Below are 14,297 nucleotides of genomic sequence, written 5' to 3' on the forward strand. Positions count from 1 at the left end.
CTTCCGATGCGTCCCCCCTCTTTTAGGCAACTCCTTTACCGTTCTGCTCTTTCAACACGGAATCCCTGCTGATGTCATGCTGATTGACAGCTGGCTCACCATTGCCTAACTACAGGGAGCTGGCTGTCAATCAGCATGATGTCAGCGGTGATGCTCCATCGACCGTTCTTAGCTCCCAAAGGAATTATCAAAACTGAAGACATCATAGAAATTAATTTCAGACTAACCCTTCTTTTTCATATGGGGTCCAGGAGTGCTCCTGTAAAAGGGAATCTGTCTTCAGGTTTTGCTATGTAATCTGACAGCAGCATGATGTAGGGACAGAGACCCTGATTCCAGAGCGGTATTGCTATGTGACTGGATGCACCAGTTATGCCAAAATCCGTTTTCTCTGCTTCAGATTTGGCAGTGCTCAGATGTTTGGTTTATGTATAATCCTGCCCACATCACTGATTGGCAGCCTCCTGTGTGCACTGTATATTGACAGAAGACTGCTAATCAGTGGTGGGAGCATGGCTGGACTACAAGGCACGAGGAAGCTTGTCCTGTAGGGATAATCTCCTGCTGATATAACAGTTGTATTGAAACAGCAACAGCACAGTAAGTGACACATCACTGGAATCCTGGTGTCTGCCCAGAATATTCTCTCAGATTACATAGCAAGAACCTGCTCTACCTGGATCTAGTGTGGGGGATAAGAAGGGCAATAATGAAAAGTGATGATCCCTATGGGGCAGTGATGCCTGTAGGTGCAGGAGCCATGAATCGGCCATCTTTACACTCTCAATATTTCTGTAATTCACCTTGAAACCACTCAGTAAAGCTGTGAACTTCTCCAATATTTGACAGCTCACATGAACACTAATGCCCCTACCGTCTACTGTTTAGCTAAGGATGCTCATGTAAATTCACAGTGACATATCTGACCTTTCCCATCATAATATAGAGACTTCGATGTTGGCATAAGCACATCTCAGCATGAAATTAAACAAAGGAATTCTGCACTCCCCCTGTGCTAGATCACTTTCTGCTAATATTTATCCATCCATCATTCATGAACTACAGTACTTGCTTAAATCCCTGGTTTTATATTCTTCTCAGCCAGAGACGTAGAATCTGAGTAACTAGTGGCAGCACAAGCCTGGCATGCCAATGAGCGCCGCTGCATGCACACGGCCCCACTGGTCTGTTACAGGTTTGCTTCTGCTGACTTTCCTCCAGGCTCAGTATGACTATACACCTAGAGCTGGGGGCATAATCCAAAACCCACCAAATACTGCCAGAGAGATCACTGTCATTGGGCCAGGTTCAGGCTACCACATCCATATTACAGACCCCATTGTAGGTTCCGTCTGAAACCCCCAAAAGTAGGATTCAGTTATTCCCCTGCAGAGACATTGGGGCCAATTCATCACAACTTTTGCCCCAGAAAACCAGTGGTAAGACTATGAGTGTGCGCTGCGCCGTTCGTGATGGTCTAGTTGAAGTCAATGGGGGCAGACTCTAAAGCATGAAACTTTGGACCTTGTTTTACTTTCTTTCACATGTGTTTTATTTTTTCTTAGGCTACGTTCACACATCAGTTTTTTGCCATCAGGCACAATCCGTTGAATTTTGAAAAAATGATTGCAGCGACTGTTGCCACCGGATCGTTTTTTTTCTCATAGACTTGGATTAGCGACGGATGGCCTCACGTTTCATCTGTCGTTCGACGGATCCGTCAAAAATTGTCAGTCCAGCCGCCGGAGACAATGGATAAAGTAAAGTTTTCTGTCCGTCGAAAAAACAGACAGCGACAGATCCGTTGCTATACATCGTTTGCTAGAATGGAAGCCTATGGGGCCGGATCCATCAAATGACTGATTCTGGTGACAGATTCTATTTTTTTTAAACTGAGCATGCTCCAAATTTTTTAGGATCCAATATCCGGATCAGCTAGTCAGATTCGGTGAAAACCGTCACATCAGTTTTTCACAATCTGGCGGATCCGTTTTTTTCAAAATTTGACGGATTGCGACTGATGGCAAAAAACTGATGTGTGAAAGCAGCCTATGCAGTCCAGAATAGCGCCTGTCATACTTTTGAGTGACAGGTTTGTCATATTTTTGGACATCATGGCCCTTTTTCGCTCTGAGGTGTAGTATCATTAATAGTGCTGAGCGAATATACTCGGTACTCGAGATTTTTCGAGCATGCTCGGGGTCCTCCGAGTATTTTTTAGTGCTCGGAGATTTAGTTTTTCTTGCCGCAGCTGAATGATTTACATCTGTTAGCCAGCTTGATTACATGTGGGGGTTCCCTAGCAACCAGGCAACCCCCACATGTACTTATGCTGGCTAACAGATGTAAATCATTCAGCTGCGGCAATAAAAACTAAGGGTATGTGCACACGTATTCTTGAGGTCTGCAGATTTTTCCGCAGGAGATTTGAGAAATCCGCAGGTAAAAGGCATTGCGTTTTACCTGTGCATTTTGTGCGGATTCCACCTGCGGTTTTACACCTGCAGATTCCTATTGAGGAGCAGGCAGAAACTACACAAAAAATTGACATGCTGCGGAATGTAATCCGCAGCGTTTCCACGCGTTTTTTTCTGCAGCATGTGCACAGCGGTTTCTGTTTTCCATAGGTTTACATTGTACTGTAAACTCATGGAAAACTGCTGCAGATTCGCAGCAAAATCCGCAATGTGTGCACATAGCCTAAATCTCCGAGCACTAAAAAATACTCGGAGGACACCTGAGCATGCTCGAGAAATCTGGAGTACTGAGTATATTCGCTCATCACTAATAATTATCCATCCTTCGCTTCATTTTCTGTCTTACTCCTGTACCAGAATATATTTTTTGTGGATTTAGCGGATGTCACTAAATTTTTTGCTGATCCAAAAGGGCCACTCCTTATAAATGTGCCGTATAGAGTTCTTATCTGTGTAAAATGTTAAATCAGGCATACATTACTAAGCCTTTGTTGCTTTATTATCGTAGGAAAGTCGGGTACTTCTCGGTCTTCCATGGCATTCTCCTGAATAAAGCCGCTGTTCCCAACCTTTAGATCTTCTTCAGCTCGGAGAGGTCTATAAAACATTGCGAATAAAGTAATCTTTGAGTCTATCGTCCCTTTAAGAACGATTGCATTTGGCTTTCACATCTATGGAACGGTCATTTTTTATTTTATTTATTTTTTTAAATTTGTTCCCTTCTGCTGTTATCAATTTTTAATCTATACCTGAAGGATGGGAAAGACTAGCGGTGTCCCTCAGGAGAACAGGATCTTAATGGCGCCCAGCTAGCAGAGGAATCGCATGCGGTGTCACTATATGTGTGATGCCGCATCACAAGATTTGGCAGCTGGATATGTGCCGCTGTTTGCATTTATTCTGAATCACACTTTTCACACGGGCAGCAGGTAAAAGAAAGAGGACCATGTCATTCTCCAAGAATACTAGCTCATTCATGCTTCCCGAACCCTGGGAGCTTTAGTCTCCCTAATGGGTAAAGAATAGTGATGAGAGAGTATACTCGTTGCTCGGGTTTTCCCCAGCACGCTCAGGTGATCTCCGAGTATTTGTTAGTGTTCGGAGATTTAGTTTTCATAACCTCAGCTGCATGATTTACGGCTGCTGGCCAGCCTGAGTACATGTGGGGGTTGCCTGGTTTAGGGAATCACCACATGTATGCGATATGCAAATTGCCTGTTCAGAGAAAAAAAGGACTTGAACTCTATAGCGCCACCTGTTGGAAGTAGCGATCCTACAAGTCACAATCAACCCTTTAACGAGTCTTGCAATATGACATAGGATAAGAAGCTGTATTCAGGCTGTCTAGCAGCTGTAAATTATTCAGCTGCAGTGACGAAAACTAAATCTCCTGAGCACTCACAAATACTCGAAGAACACCCGAGCGTGCTCAGGAAAACCCGAGCAACGAGTATACTCTCTCATCACTAGTAAAGAACTAAGTGTAACTCTGAGAAAACATATCATATAGGGCTCATTCCCACTTACAATGAAATCAGACGAACGCAATCCGATAAAGAATCGGATTGAATTCGGGACTCATGTCATGCTGCGATTGTCATCAAAAATCGGATTGCATCCCGCAATAGAGTTCAATGGGTGCAAAAAAAAAATAAAAAATCGCACAGCTGTCGCACCATGCGAGTGCTGTCCAATTTTTACTTTATTCGCAGCGATGATATATATAGTCTAAGGGTCACTTCCGTCTGTCTGTCACGGATATTCATTGGTCGTGTCGTGGCAAAACGCCCATGACCATTGCCACGACCAATCAGCGACGGGCACAGTCCGGCAACATGGCCGCTCCATACTCCCCTCCAGTCAGCGCTCACACAGGGTTAATGCCAGCGTTAATGGACCGTGGTGTAATGCACTCCATTAACGCAGCTATTAACCCTGTGTGACCAACTTTTGACTATTGATGCTGCCTATGCAGCATCAATAGTAAAAAGATCTGTTACAAATAATAATAATTAAAAAAAAGGTTATTCTCACCCTCCGACGTGGTGCGGTGTCCTCGGCAGTGCAAGCGGCAGGTTCCGGTGCCAAGGATGATATGCGAGAAGGACCTGCCATGACATCACGGTCATGTGACCGCAACGTCATCACAGGTCCTGCGCTCATACCAACCCTGAACCCTGCCGCGTGCACCGTACACAGGTGCCAGGACTTCAACGGCACTTCGGAAGGTGAGTACATGTTTATTTTACGTTACTGGGCAATATACTACGTGGCTGACCAATATACTACGTGGACATGCATATTCTAGAATATCCGATGCGTTAGAACCGGGCCACCATCTAATAAAAATATATACATACACACACACACACACACACACACACACACACACACACACACACACACACACACACACACACACACACACACACACACACACTGATGCAGCGGTAGGACCATACACAGTGAGATGGCAGTGACCCACACAATTTAAAAAAAAAAAGTTCCTTTATTGTGCTACTTCACAGTCTATACGTTATATGGCTTCTTCATACAGTCCATTAGTAATACACGGCTATATGCTGCAGTCAATAAACAGGCCGAACTTCCATCTGTCCAGTTTCACTGGGTGACCACACGCCGGTATCAAGTCTCTGTACTCAGTGCACTGCACTCTTTATCCTCCGGATTGCAGCCGGGTAAACACAAGACAGCCCAAGATGCAGGGAGTCAGTCTCTTTGGTTCCTTTTGCCTCTGTGTTGCTCCACACAGAGAGAGCTCTGCAGACAACTGCCCTGTCTGCTTCCAAGCTCAACACTGACACACCTCCCCCACTACTACAGGGCTTTTAATCAGTCACTGCTTCACTATTCTAATTACAGCCACACCTGTGTCTGCAGTACAGCCTCATGGCCTCACTATGCTTCCATGCACATTCTGGAGAGCACATACAGCACCCCCTAGCTGTAACGCTGCTGCACAAATGTTGATTATGACCCACTAAGATGCTCCAGACACATTTGCCCCATATAATGCTCCACAAATGTGGATTATGGCCCCATAAGATGCTCCATTCAGATATTTACCCCATATAATGCTGCACATGGCCCCATAAGATGCTCCATAGAGATAAATGCCCCATATAATGCTGCACATGGCCCCATACAGATATACACTCACTGGCCACTTTATTAGGTACACCTGTCCAACTTCTTGTTAACACTTAATTTCTAATCAGCCAATCACATGGCGGCAACTCAGTGCATTTAGGCATGTAGACATGGTCAAGACAATCTCCTGCAGTTCAAACCGAGCATCAGTATGGGGAAGAAAGGTGATTTGAGTGCCTTTGAACGTGGCATGGTTGTTGGTGCCAGAAGGGCTGGTCTGAGTATTTCAGAAACTGCTGATCTACTGGGATTTTCACGCACAACCATCTCTAGGGTTTACAGAGAATGGTCCGAAAAAGAAAAAAAATCCAGTGAGCGGCAGTTCTGTGGGCGGAAATGCCTTGTTGATGCCAGAGGTCAGAGGAGAATGGGCAGACTGGTTCGAGCTGATAGAAAGGCAACAGTGACTCAAATCGCCACCCGTTACAACCAAGGTAGGCCTAAGAGCATCTCTGAACGCACAGTGCGTCGAACTTTGAGGCAGATGGGCTACAGCAGCAGAAGACCACACCGGGTACCACTCCTTTCAGCTAACAGGAAACTGAGGCTACAATTTGTACAAGCTCATCGAAATTGGACAGTAGAAGATTGGAAAAACGTTGCTTGGTCTGATGAGTCTCGATTTCTGCTGCGACATTCGGATGGTAGGGTCAGAATTTGGCGTAAACAACATGAAAGCATGGATCCATCCTGCCTTGTATGGAGCATCTTTGGGATGTGCAGCCGACAAATCTGCGGCAACTGTGATGCCATCATGTCAATATGGACCAAAATCTCTGAGGAATGCTTCCAGCACCTTGTTGAATCTATGCCACGAAGAATTGAGGCAGTTCTGAAGGCAAAAGGGGTCCAACCCGTTATTAGCATGGTGTACCTAATAAAGTGGCCGGTGAGTGTATGCTCCATATAATGCTGCACATGGCCCCATACAGATATTTGCCCCATATAATGCTGCACATGGCCCCATAAGATGCTCCATACAGATATTTTCCCCCATATAACGCTGCACATAGCCCCATAAGATGCTCCATACAGATATTTGCCCCATATAATGCTGCACATGGCCCCATAAGATGCTCCATACAGACATTTGCCCCATATGCTGTTGCTGTGATTAAAAAAAAAAATAAAAAAAATCACATACGTCTCGTCGCTCAGGCCCCCGGCACTTGCTATACTCACCTTTCCTGTTCCACCCCCGACCGCTGCTATGTCTTCCCCGTCCTCTGCACCGATGTTCAGGCAGAGGGTGGCGTGCACTAAACGCGTCATCGCGCCCTCTGACCTGCGCGTCACTGCAAAGGACGCGGAAGACGCAGCGGCGCCGACGGTGGAACGGGAAAGGTGAGTATAGCACACTGCCCCCGCCATACTCACCTGCTCCTGGCGTGTCCCTGCACATCTGTTCCCCGGCGCCGGCATCTTCTTCCTGTAGTGAGCGGTCACATGGTACCGCTCATTACAGTAATGAATACGCGGCTCCACCCCTATGGGAGTGGAGTGGGATCCATATTCATTACTGAACCAGGGATGTGCAGGGACCACGCCAGGAGCAGGTGAGTATTTTTACACAGCTCCGCTCCCCCTCCCCTGCCGACCCCTGGGTATGACTCGAGTATAAGCCGAGAGGGGGACTTTCAGCCCAAAAAAGTGGGCTGAAAATCTCTGCTTATACTCGAGTATATACGGTACTTTATTTTAATTATGTTACTTATTTTTCATCAATGCTCCGCATTTTCTCCTTATTTACATGATTGTTTTGGAGTCTTGAGAAAGGCTCTCCACAGGCCGAAACATTGCCATTATGGGCTATTAAATTTGAATACCTTCATAACTTTATCCAGAATGGTGTGCTGCCTCTGATTTTTGGACTTCTATGACAAGGTTTGGTACATGCCTGAGGGGCCTTGCACCCTGATTTTTGTTTTTCTTTTCTGTGCCGCTCTCACTTTTTTGCTATTGAGATATATATATATATATATATATATATATATATATATATATATATATATATATATATCTCATAGAGAGATAGAAGAATAGCCGGTAATTCATTTGTCAGCTTCTGTAAGATCACTGCAAGATCTGACAGGATAGAAGACATGGATTAGATGCAGAATAGGTTGACATATAGATGTCAGTGACCAATCCAATTAGTGTGTGTGCAAATTAGGGGACATGTATGTAATTAATAAAAGATTATTTTTGGGTAATAAAATGGGCGTGTTCCCGTGCAATTTTTGGAACCAGCAGAGGGAAAGCAAATGACTGGGGGCATATGTTTATAGCCTGGGAAGGGGGTAATACCTATGGAGCTTCCCAGGCTATTAATATCAGCTCACAACTGAATACTTAGCCTTTACTGGCTATTAAAATTCCAGGTTACCCTGGAATTGGAGCTCTTTGCACCAAAGTCCAACCACATTTGAACTGACAACGCAAGTTCTTGACTACATCATATTATGGGGAATCATCACCATAAACCTCTTTCATCTCATTGAACGTCTCCTTTGGTGTGCGGCCTTTCAAGTATATGAACTCGATGACTGCTCTGTATTCCACTGGGTCCATTATCAAACCTCACACCACTTCAGCACCTGTAAAATCAAGACCGTTATCAGTTCTGAGTTGCAAATTGGCACATAACCTATAGAGGCCTATATCACTACACATGTGAAGTTTCAGCTTCCTGTGATAAATAGAAGTGGGTCGGGGAGAATGAACAGGGCAGCCTCATCAGGTCTACGTCCTGTATAGGAGATGCACTGAGACGTTTAAGAGCATCTCATCAGTGGAATTATATAAAATAAGAAGCCCAAACCCTTTTTTTTTTTTTTTTTTTTTTTTTTTTAATAAAGAGAGGGCATCACTCTGTTGTTCCCGTATAAATACCCACCACTGTGGGATTCATTTACTTTTCTACTTGACACAAGGCACTTTGAAGCCCTGAAGCACCTTTTTTCTCTATGAAATCAGGAGCACTGTGGACCTCATGACTTGTGCGTGTGTTATAATATATCATATATCACACACACGAGTCATGAAGTCCACAGTGCTCCCAATTCCATAGAGAACAAGGTGCCTCTATGTTTTCCTCGAGCAAGTACACTCCCCTGATGACATCTCATTGCTGAGAAAAGTGTTGTGTGGAATTCTCTGTTTATTGGATACATCATTTGAGAGCTGCACTTGGGTACTGCCCATGTTAGGGCAGGAGCAACTGCAGAGGCCACAACAGGGCAGATGGGTGGAACATACTTCTCCTAAGCATCTATGACGTCCCTTTGGATATGATGACTAGGGATGATTGAGTAGCTATAGCGCTTACCGAATAGCTGCATTGGGACCCCGGATACCTGGAGTGCTCCCAATAATCAGCTGTTCGGCGTCGCGGCTGTGTGACAGTCACAACACATCCACAGAGAGACTGTTTGTTGGGCTCTCCATGCATGTCTTGTAATTGTGCACAATCTTTGGTATTTTGCAGGGACTGTTCTGTTATTGTCTGTTGGTTTTGTGGTTCAATAAAATATTGCCACACTGTTTTACCTTCACCCTGTGTTGTCTGAGTAGTATTATGCCCACGAGCAAGGAGAGCGGGTATTATGAGATGAGCCCTGGTCCATGTGGTCTTGGGCCAGCAGACTAGAGCACGCGCTAAGACCTTCCCCTCCCCCCACCCGTCTCCACAGCAGGTCAATACTTTTCTCTACCCACTCTTCCATAAAAGCCACCTCTATGGAGTGTACCACAGTCACTGCTTGGGCACTGTGCAGCTTTTTCAGGGTTACCTTTGTTCTCAGCGCTGCCGCTCTGATTAATGTCCTCCTTTCCTGGGCTAAGAGTTTTGGTGGGCGGCCCTCTCTTGGCAGGTTTGTTGTGGTAACATGTTCTTTCCATGTGATGATAATGGATTTGATGTGATCATCAGAGATTGCGATGGTTTTTTTTTTTTTTATAACCCAACCCTGACTTGTTTTTCTCAACGGCTTTGTCCCTGACTTGTTTGGAGATCTCCTTGGTCTTCATGGTGTTGGTTGGTTAGTGGAGCCTCTTGCCTAATGGTGTTGCAGCCTCTGTGGCCTTTCTGAAAAGGTGTGTATATACTGACCATGTGACACTGATATTACACACAGGTGGGCTTACTTTCGCTATGCATGTGATTTATGAAGGTAATTGCTTGCACCGCACATCTTTAGGCGCTTCTTAGCAAATGGGGTGAATACATATGCACATGCCAATTTTTTTGTTATTTGATCTCTTAAATATAATTTATTCCGATATTTTTTTCACCTCAACAACTAGACCATTTAAGGTAGTGCTGATGCATCACACACAAATTGGATTACAAAAATATTTAAACATAGGTTGTAATGTCACAAAATACGGTAGGTAAAAAAAAAAAGTGAATTCTTTTTCAATCCACTGTATGTAATTGTTCAGTGCTTTTACTATTTCTTTACTATGTTTTCCGCCTCCTATGGACTCCTCTATGAACTTTTTATTCCTTCAATTGCTATAATAAGTTTAGAAATTCTGAATGATACTAGTGTAGTTTTCTCAAACCTCATATTATGTTTTTCTCTGTTTTTAGATGGAATTTACAATTCAGCATGAATGGAATGGTGCCCGCTTGCCACATGAGCCGGTGAAAGTCTGTCTACAGCCAGCGCCTGAAGGCTTGCGGATGCAGGTTTCTGCCCCATTTTTTAATGACCCTCCGGCCCCTCAAGGCCCAGTAGGAGAACCCTTCAATGCACTCTGGGACTATGAAGGTTTGTATACAGTATATACTTGTGTCCAATATTTCAAATGATGTCCTATTTTTATTAGCCTTTTATTACACATTGGCTTTTCCAATGGTACAGCTATGGCCTGAGCCCAGTAAGGAAAGAAATGAGCGTTAATGTGCCAGGGATGATATTAGTGACCCTTGCTTACAGGGTAAAGGTTACCGTAAAGACTTCATCTATGCGGAGCTTGTCTTGTGGACTCCTATATTTGGATTTCATTGATCATGTCGTCTCAGGGCACGAATATGATTTCCTTTTTATGCTATAACATAGGTCAGTAGGTACATATCCGCCATAGTGAAAAGTAAAGAAGGAAGAGAATGACCAGAGTCTAGAAAGATGGACTCTTTTATTCAGTAAAGATCATTTACATTCCACGGAGAGTCTTAAAGAGCGCGCTGAAGGAAAATGGTGAACACATACAGTAGCGTTAATTGATTCACCAAACAAAGCCATGTCCAACAATACATGATCTATTCCATGAATAAGGCTGGCTTCACACTCGCGTTCGGCAGCGTTATGACGCTGCGCTGACCTGTGTCAAACGCAACATGTTAGGATTTTGTTGTGGTCGGCACAGCTTCAAAACGACGCGTGAAGAGGCATCCGCATACATCTGCATGGCCTGCGTACCCAATGTTAAAGATAGGGAACGCATGCGGCGGAGCTGAAGGAAGAGGCGCGGCAGTGGGCGGGGCTTCACGGAGGAAGCAGGCTGCCATCCGCAGCCCTGCCGAACACTAGTGTGAAGCTAGCCTAGCAGTACTGTGACGTAAAAGTGATTTCTATTAACAGTAAATCTATTTATATAATTACCTTAAATTGTCTGTCATCCACTTCCGTCTGGACGTCCTCGAATCCCACAATCCATCGCGCCGCACCGGAAGTACGCCGACCGCCATATTGGAATACCCAAGTGATGGGTATTCCAATATGGCACCCGCTGCTGGTACCAGGCCCTTGTGCAGTACCACCAGCTGGTCATCGTCGGACTCCCCCGTCGCAACAACCCCACGCCGCAAGGACCCCTCCCCACCGCTGGGATCCAGGCCGCCAGAGCACATGTAGCGGAGGTGCCTGCGGACAGCACTTCTCGCACAGAGCTGGACGGCTGCCCAGTCATTGTGCTGCAGCCGTCGCGCTACATAGAGAGCACAGGCGGAGCTCCGCACAGTGAGTGCATGGCGGCAGAGGAGACGCACACACCGGTATCCGCACACACCCGGAACATGGGCACCGATAGCGGAGCAGCTAGGACCCTGCTGGATGGAGAGGCCACCCTGCACATGGGCAACCTGATGAACTGGGGGCGGCTGAAGAAATGTGCGGTCGGCCCCAGCGAGGAGGTGAGTGTGACCCGGCCGCGTCCTGCCGCCCTCAATGCAGACCTGACAGCTGCACCGCACAGGGCATGTTGGGAGTTGTAGTACAAGTACAAAGACTCTCATAAATTTGTTTAAAAATGTTTTTTTTTTTTTTTTAAATATGCTGTGGCAGTAACAGCCACAACTGTGTGCTCTACCCGCGCATGCGACGTGGCTGTTACTGCGCCTGCATGGGGAATAGCGGAGACGTGTATGTCACTTGCGCAGGCGCAGTTTGTGTAAATTTCACCGCACTCCCGATGCGATAGCATCCGGCCTATTTCTAGTGTAAGATAAACACTTCTAATGTATGGGAACTTTTTCTAGAGACATTTTTAATGTAGTACTTTATTGTAGCCGTGATTCAGAGTTGAGAACTTTTCCATATCTTAAGGCTCATTCACACGTCCCAATTTTCTTGTCTGAGTGCTATCCATGGTTTTCACAGATCACACTCGTACCAGTGATATTCTATGGGGTTGTGCACATGTATGTATGGTTTTTTTTTCTCCTCTGACCAAATGGCCCTCGGGAATTATTGGATAGATGTCTGATTTTTGATCCAAGAGTTAGATCGAAATCAGCAATTCATGTCTATGGGTCCGTATAACTGATTTCTGAAGAACGGAGGCAGCGATCAGATCATTAAAGCTGTAATTTTTATAGGGGCTTTGTTCTCTACAATGCTATGGCCCCTTGTCACAATTTCCTTTTTTAAGTCCCTTTTCTTTCAGTGTCTGGCGGTATTTTACACAAATTAACAAATTGTCATTGTTTTTTGTAATTTTTTTTTTTTGTGTGACTTTTTACTGCAAAAGGTCGAACATTTTGAAAACTGGCACAAAAGTTGTGCCAAAACATGGATAACTTCACTCCAGAAAGGATCTAGAGTACATTAGCTACAAATTTTGTGATTTTTCGAAATGTCTCAATTGAAGAATCAAGTGAAAACATTGGGAAACCCTTAACTCCAACCCCAGGACAAATAATAGACTCTTAAAATGGAAAGGTCAACATGGCCCAAACAAAAAGGAGTACAAAACCCTAAACTCTACAATGCAAAAAATGAATCGGGCCCTACTAGTTTACATTGTCAGGTTGGGCTGACCGATTCCCTTCATATTAATCCATGTAGGGATACAATTCTACTGGAATGTCTTTTGCGACTGTTTAATACTTTCCTGGCGACAAGTAAATAATCTGAATGATTAGTCGATGTCCAGCTGCATCCACGCTTTTCTGCTTGACCATCAAGCAATACTTTGCGCTACATCCCTGTAACTTGCTTGCCGTACCACGGCAGTTGACACAGTTTTCCAGATTGACTGCTAGCATTGTATATTTGAGAACCCGGTTTGTGCTCAGTGGGATTAATTAGTGGTTCATTCATTCTTGTGCCAATTGACATCACTAATAATTAACCCAGCGGGAGTCTGTTGTGAAGCCCTGACCTTAGCGATCAGTGCTGTCGATTCTCACAGTGGAGAATAGCTAACATCCCTGCTGTTGTTCTGCTAAAAGAGGGCAAGCCCATAGAGACATGACTGGATTTAAAAGAAAAACTAAAGATAAAGTACAGATAAGTACTACTGAATGTAATTTACCTGACGGCACTGTGCATAGGCCTACCTGGTAAAGTCATGTATGATGTATTGTAATCAAGGGAAGTATTACTGAGCAGTTATTTAAACAAGGTGGCAAATCTCAAATGGACTGATTGTCTTATTGTTGGAGTTCAATCATGACCATAGTTACCAAATAGAGCCACATTGTTTTATTTTATATGGATTGCCCACTTACCACGGATCAAGCAACACATGGATTACACAATTGGGTACAGAAGTATTTGACATATTTATAATGTCTCCTCTGTACACCAGTTCAATGAATTGGATTTAATGACCTTGTTCTCTGATCACCTGGTGGAGTGGATTCTCTAAGCCGCACGAGCCGGTTGATGCAATATAGTTGGACAGTCTGAGCATCATCACTTGGAACAACCAGTCGACACCAGGAGTAGTGTGGGACATCAGATCTGGATTTGCTGAATGGCACATGGAACAGAGAGCATTAGTGGAGTGGGTACCTCAGAGCAGCAGAGCCATGTAGATTGGCACCATGGAGAAGCAAAGCAGGCAGCATCTTGGAACAACAGAGCTGAGTCAACAATTGGGCATCTACTTGTAACAGAGCTGAATTGTGAACATCTTGGAAGAGCAGAGCCTAGATTGCAGTCAGGCACTTTGATGCAGTAGAACCAAAAGTGTGGACTGCACCTTGGAAACAGCAGATGCTATTTGGAAGACAGGTACATAGTTATAGCAGATCTCAATGTGCTCTGTTAATACAGCAGAGATGAGTTGGCAGGCATTTACCTTGCAGCAGAGCCTAGTATACAGACAGCACCTTGGAACAGCAGAGGGGTGTTTGCCCAGCCATAACAGAGCTTCATTAGACAAGTGATCAAAATTTAGAACATACATGACAGCAGC

At 44.7% G+C, this 14,297-nt stretch overlaps 1 protein-coding gene across 3 annotated transcripts in view; it reads left to right on the forward strand.

Annotated features, from left to right (window-relative positions):
• LOC143790648 (UPF0462 protein C4orf33 homolog) overlaps window positions 1–14,297 on the forward strand; it is a 127,015-nt gene that overhangs the window by 18,632 nt on the left and 94,086 nt on the right. For all 3 annotated transcript variants that reach the window (XM_077279157.1, XM_077279158.1, XM_077279159.1), the window contains exon 2: window positions 10,243–10,423. In XM_077279157.1, the coding sequence (XP_077135272.1) occupies window positions 10,243–10,423 (181 nt within the window). The remainder of the gene's footprint in view (window positions 1–10,242; window positions 10,424–14,297) is intronic.

Source organism: Ranitomeya variabilis, chromosome 1, assembly GCF_051348905.1.
Source record: "Ranitomeya variabilis isolate aRanVar5 chromosome 1, aRanVar5.hap1, whole genome shotgun sequence".
Classification (NCBI taxonomy): domain Eukaryota; kingdom Metazoa; phylum Chordata; class Amphibia; order Anura; family Dendrobatidae; genus Ranitomeya; species Ranitomeya variabilis.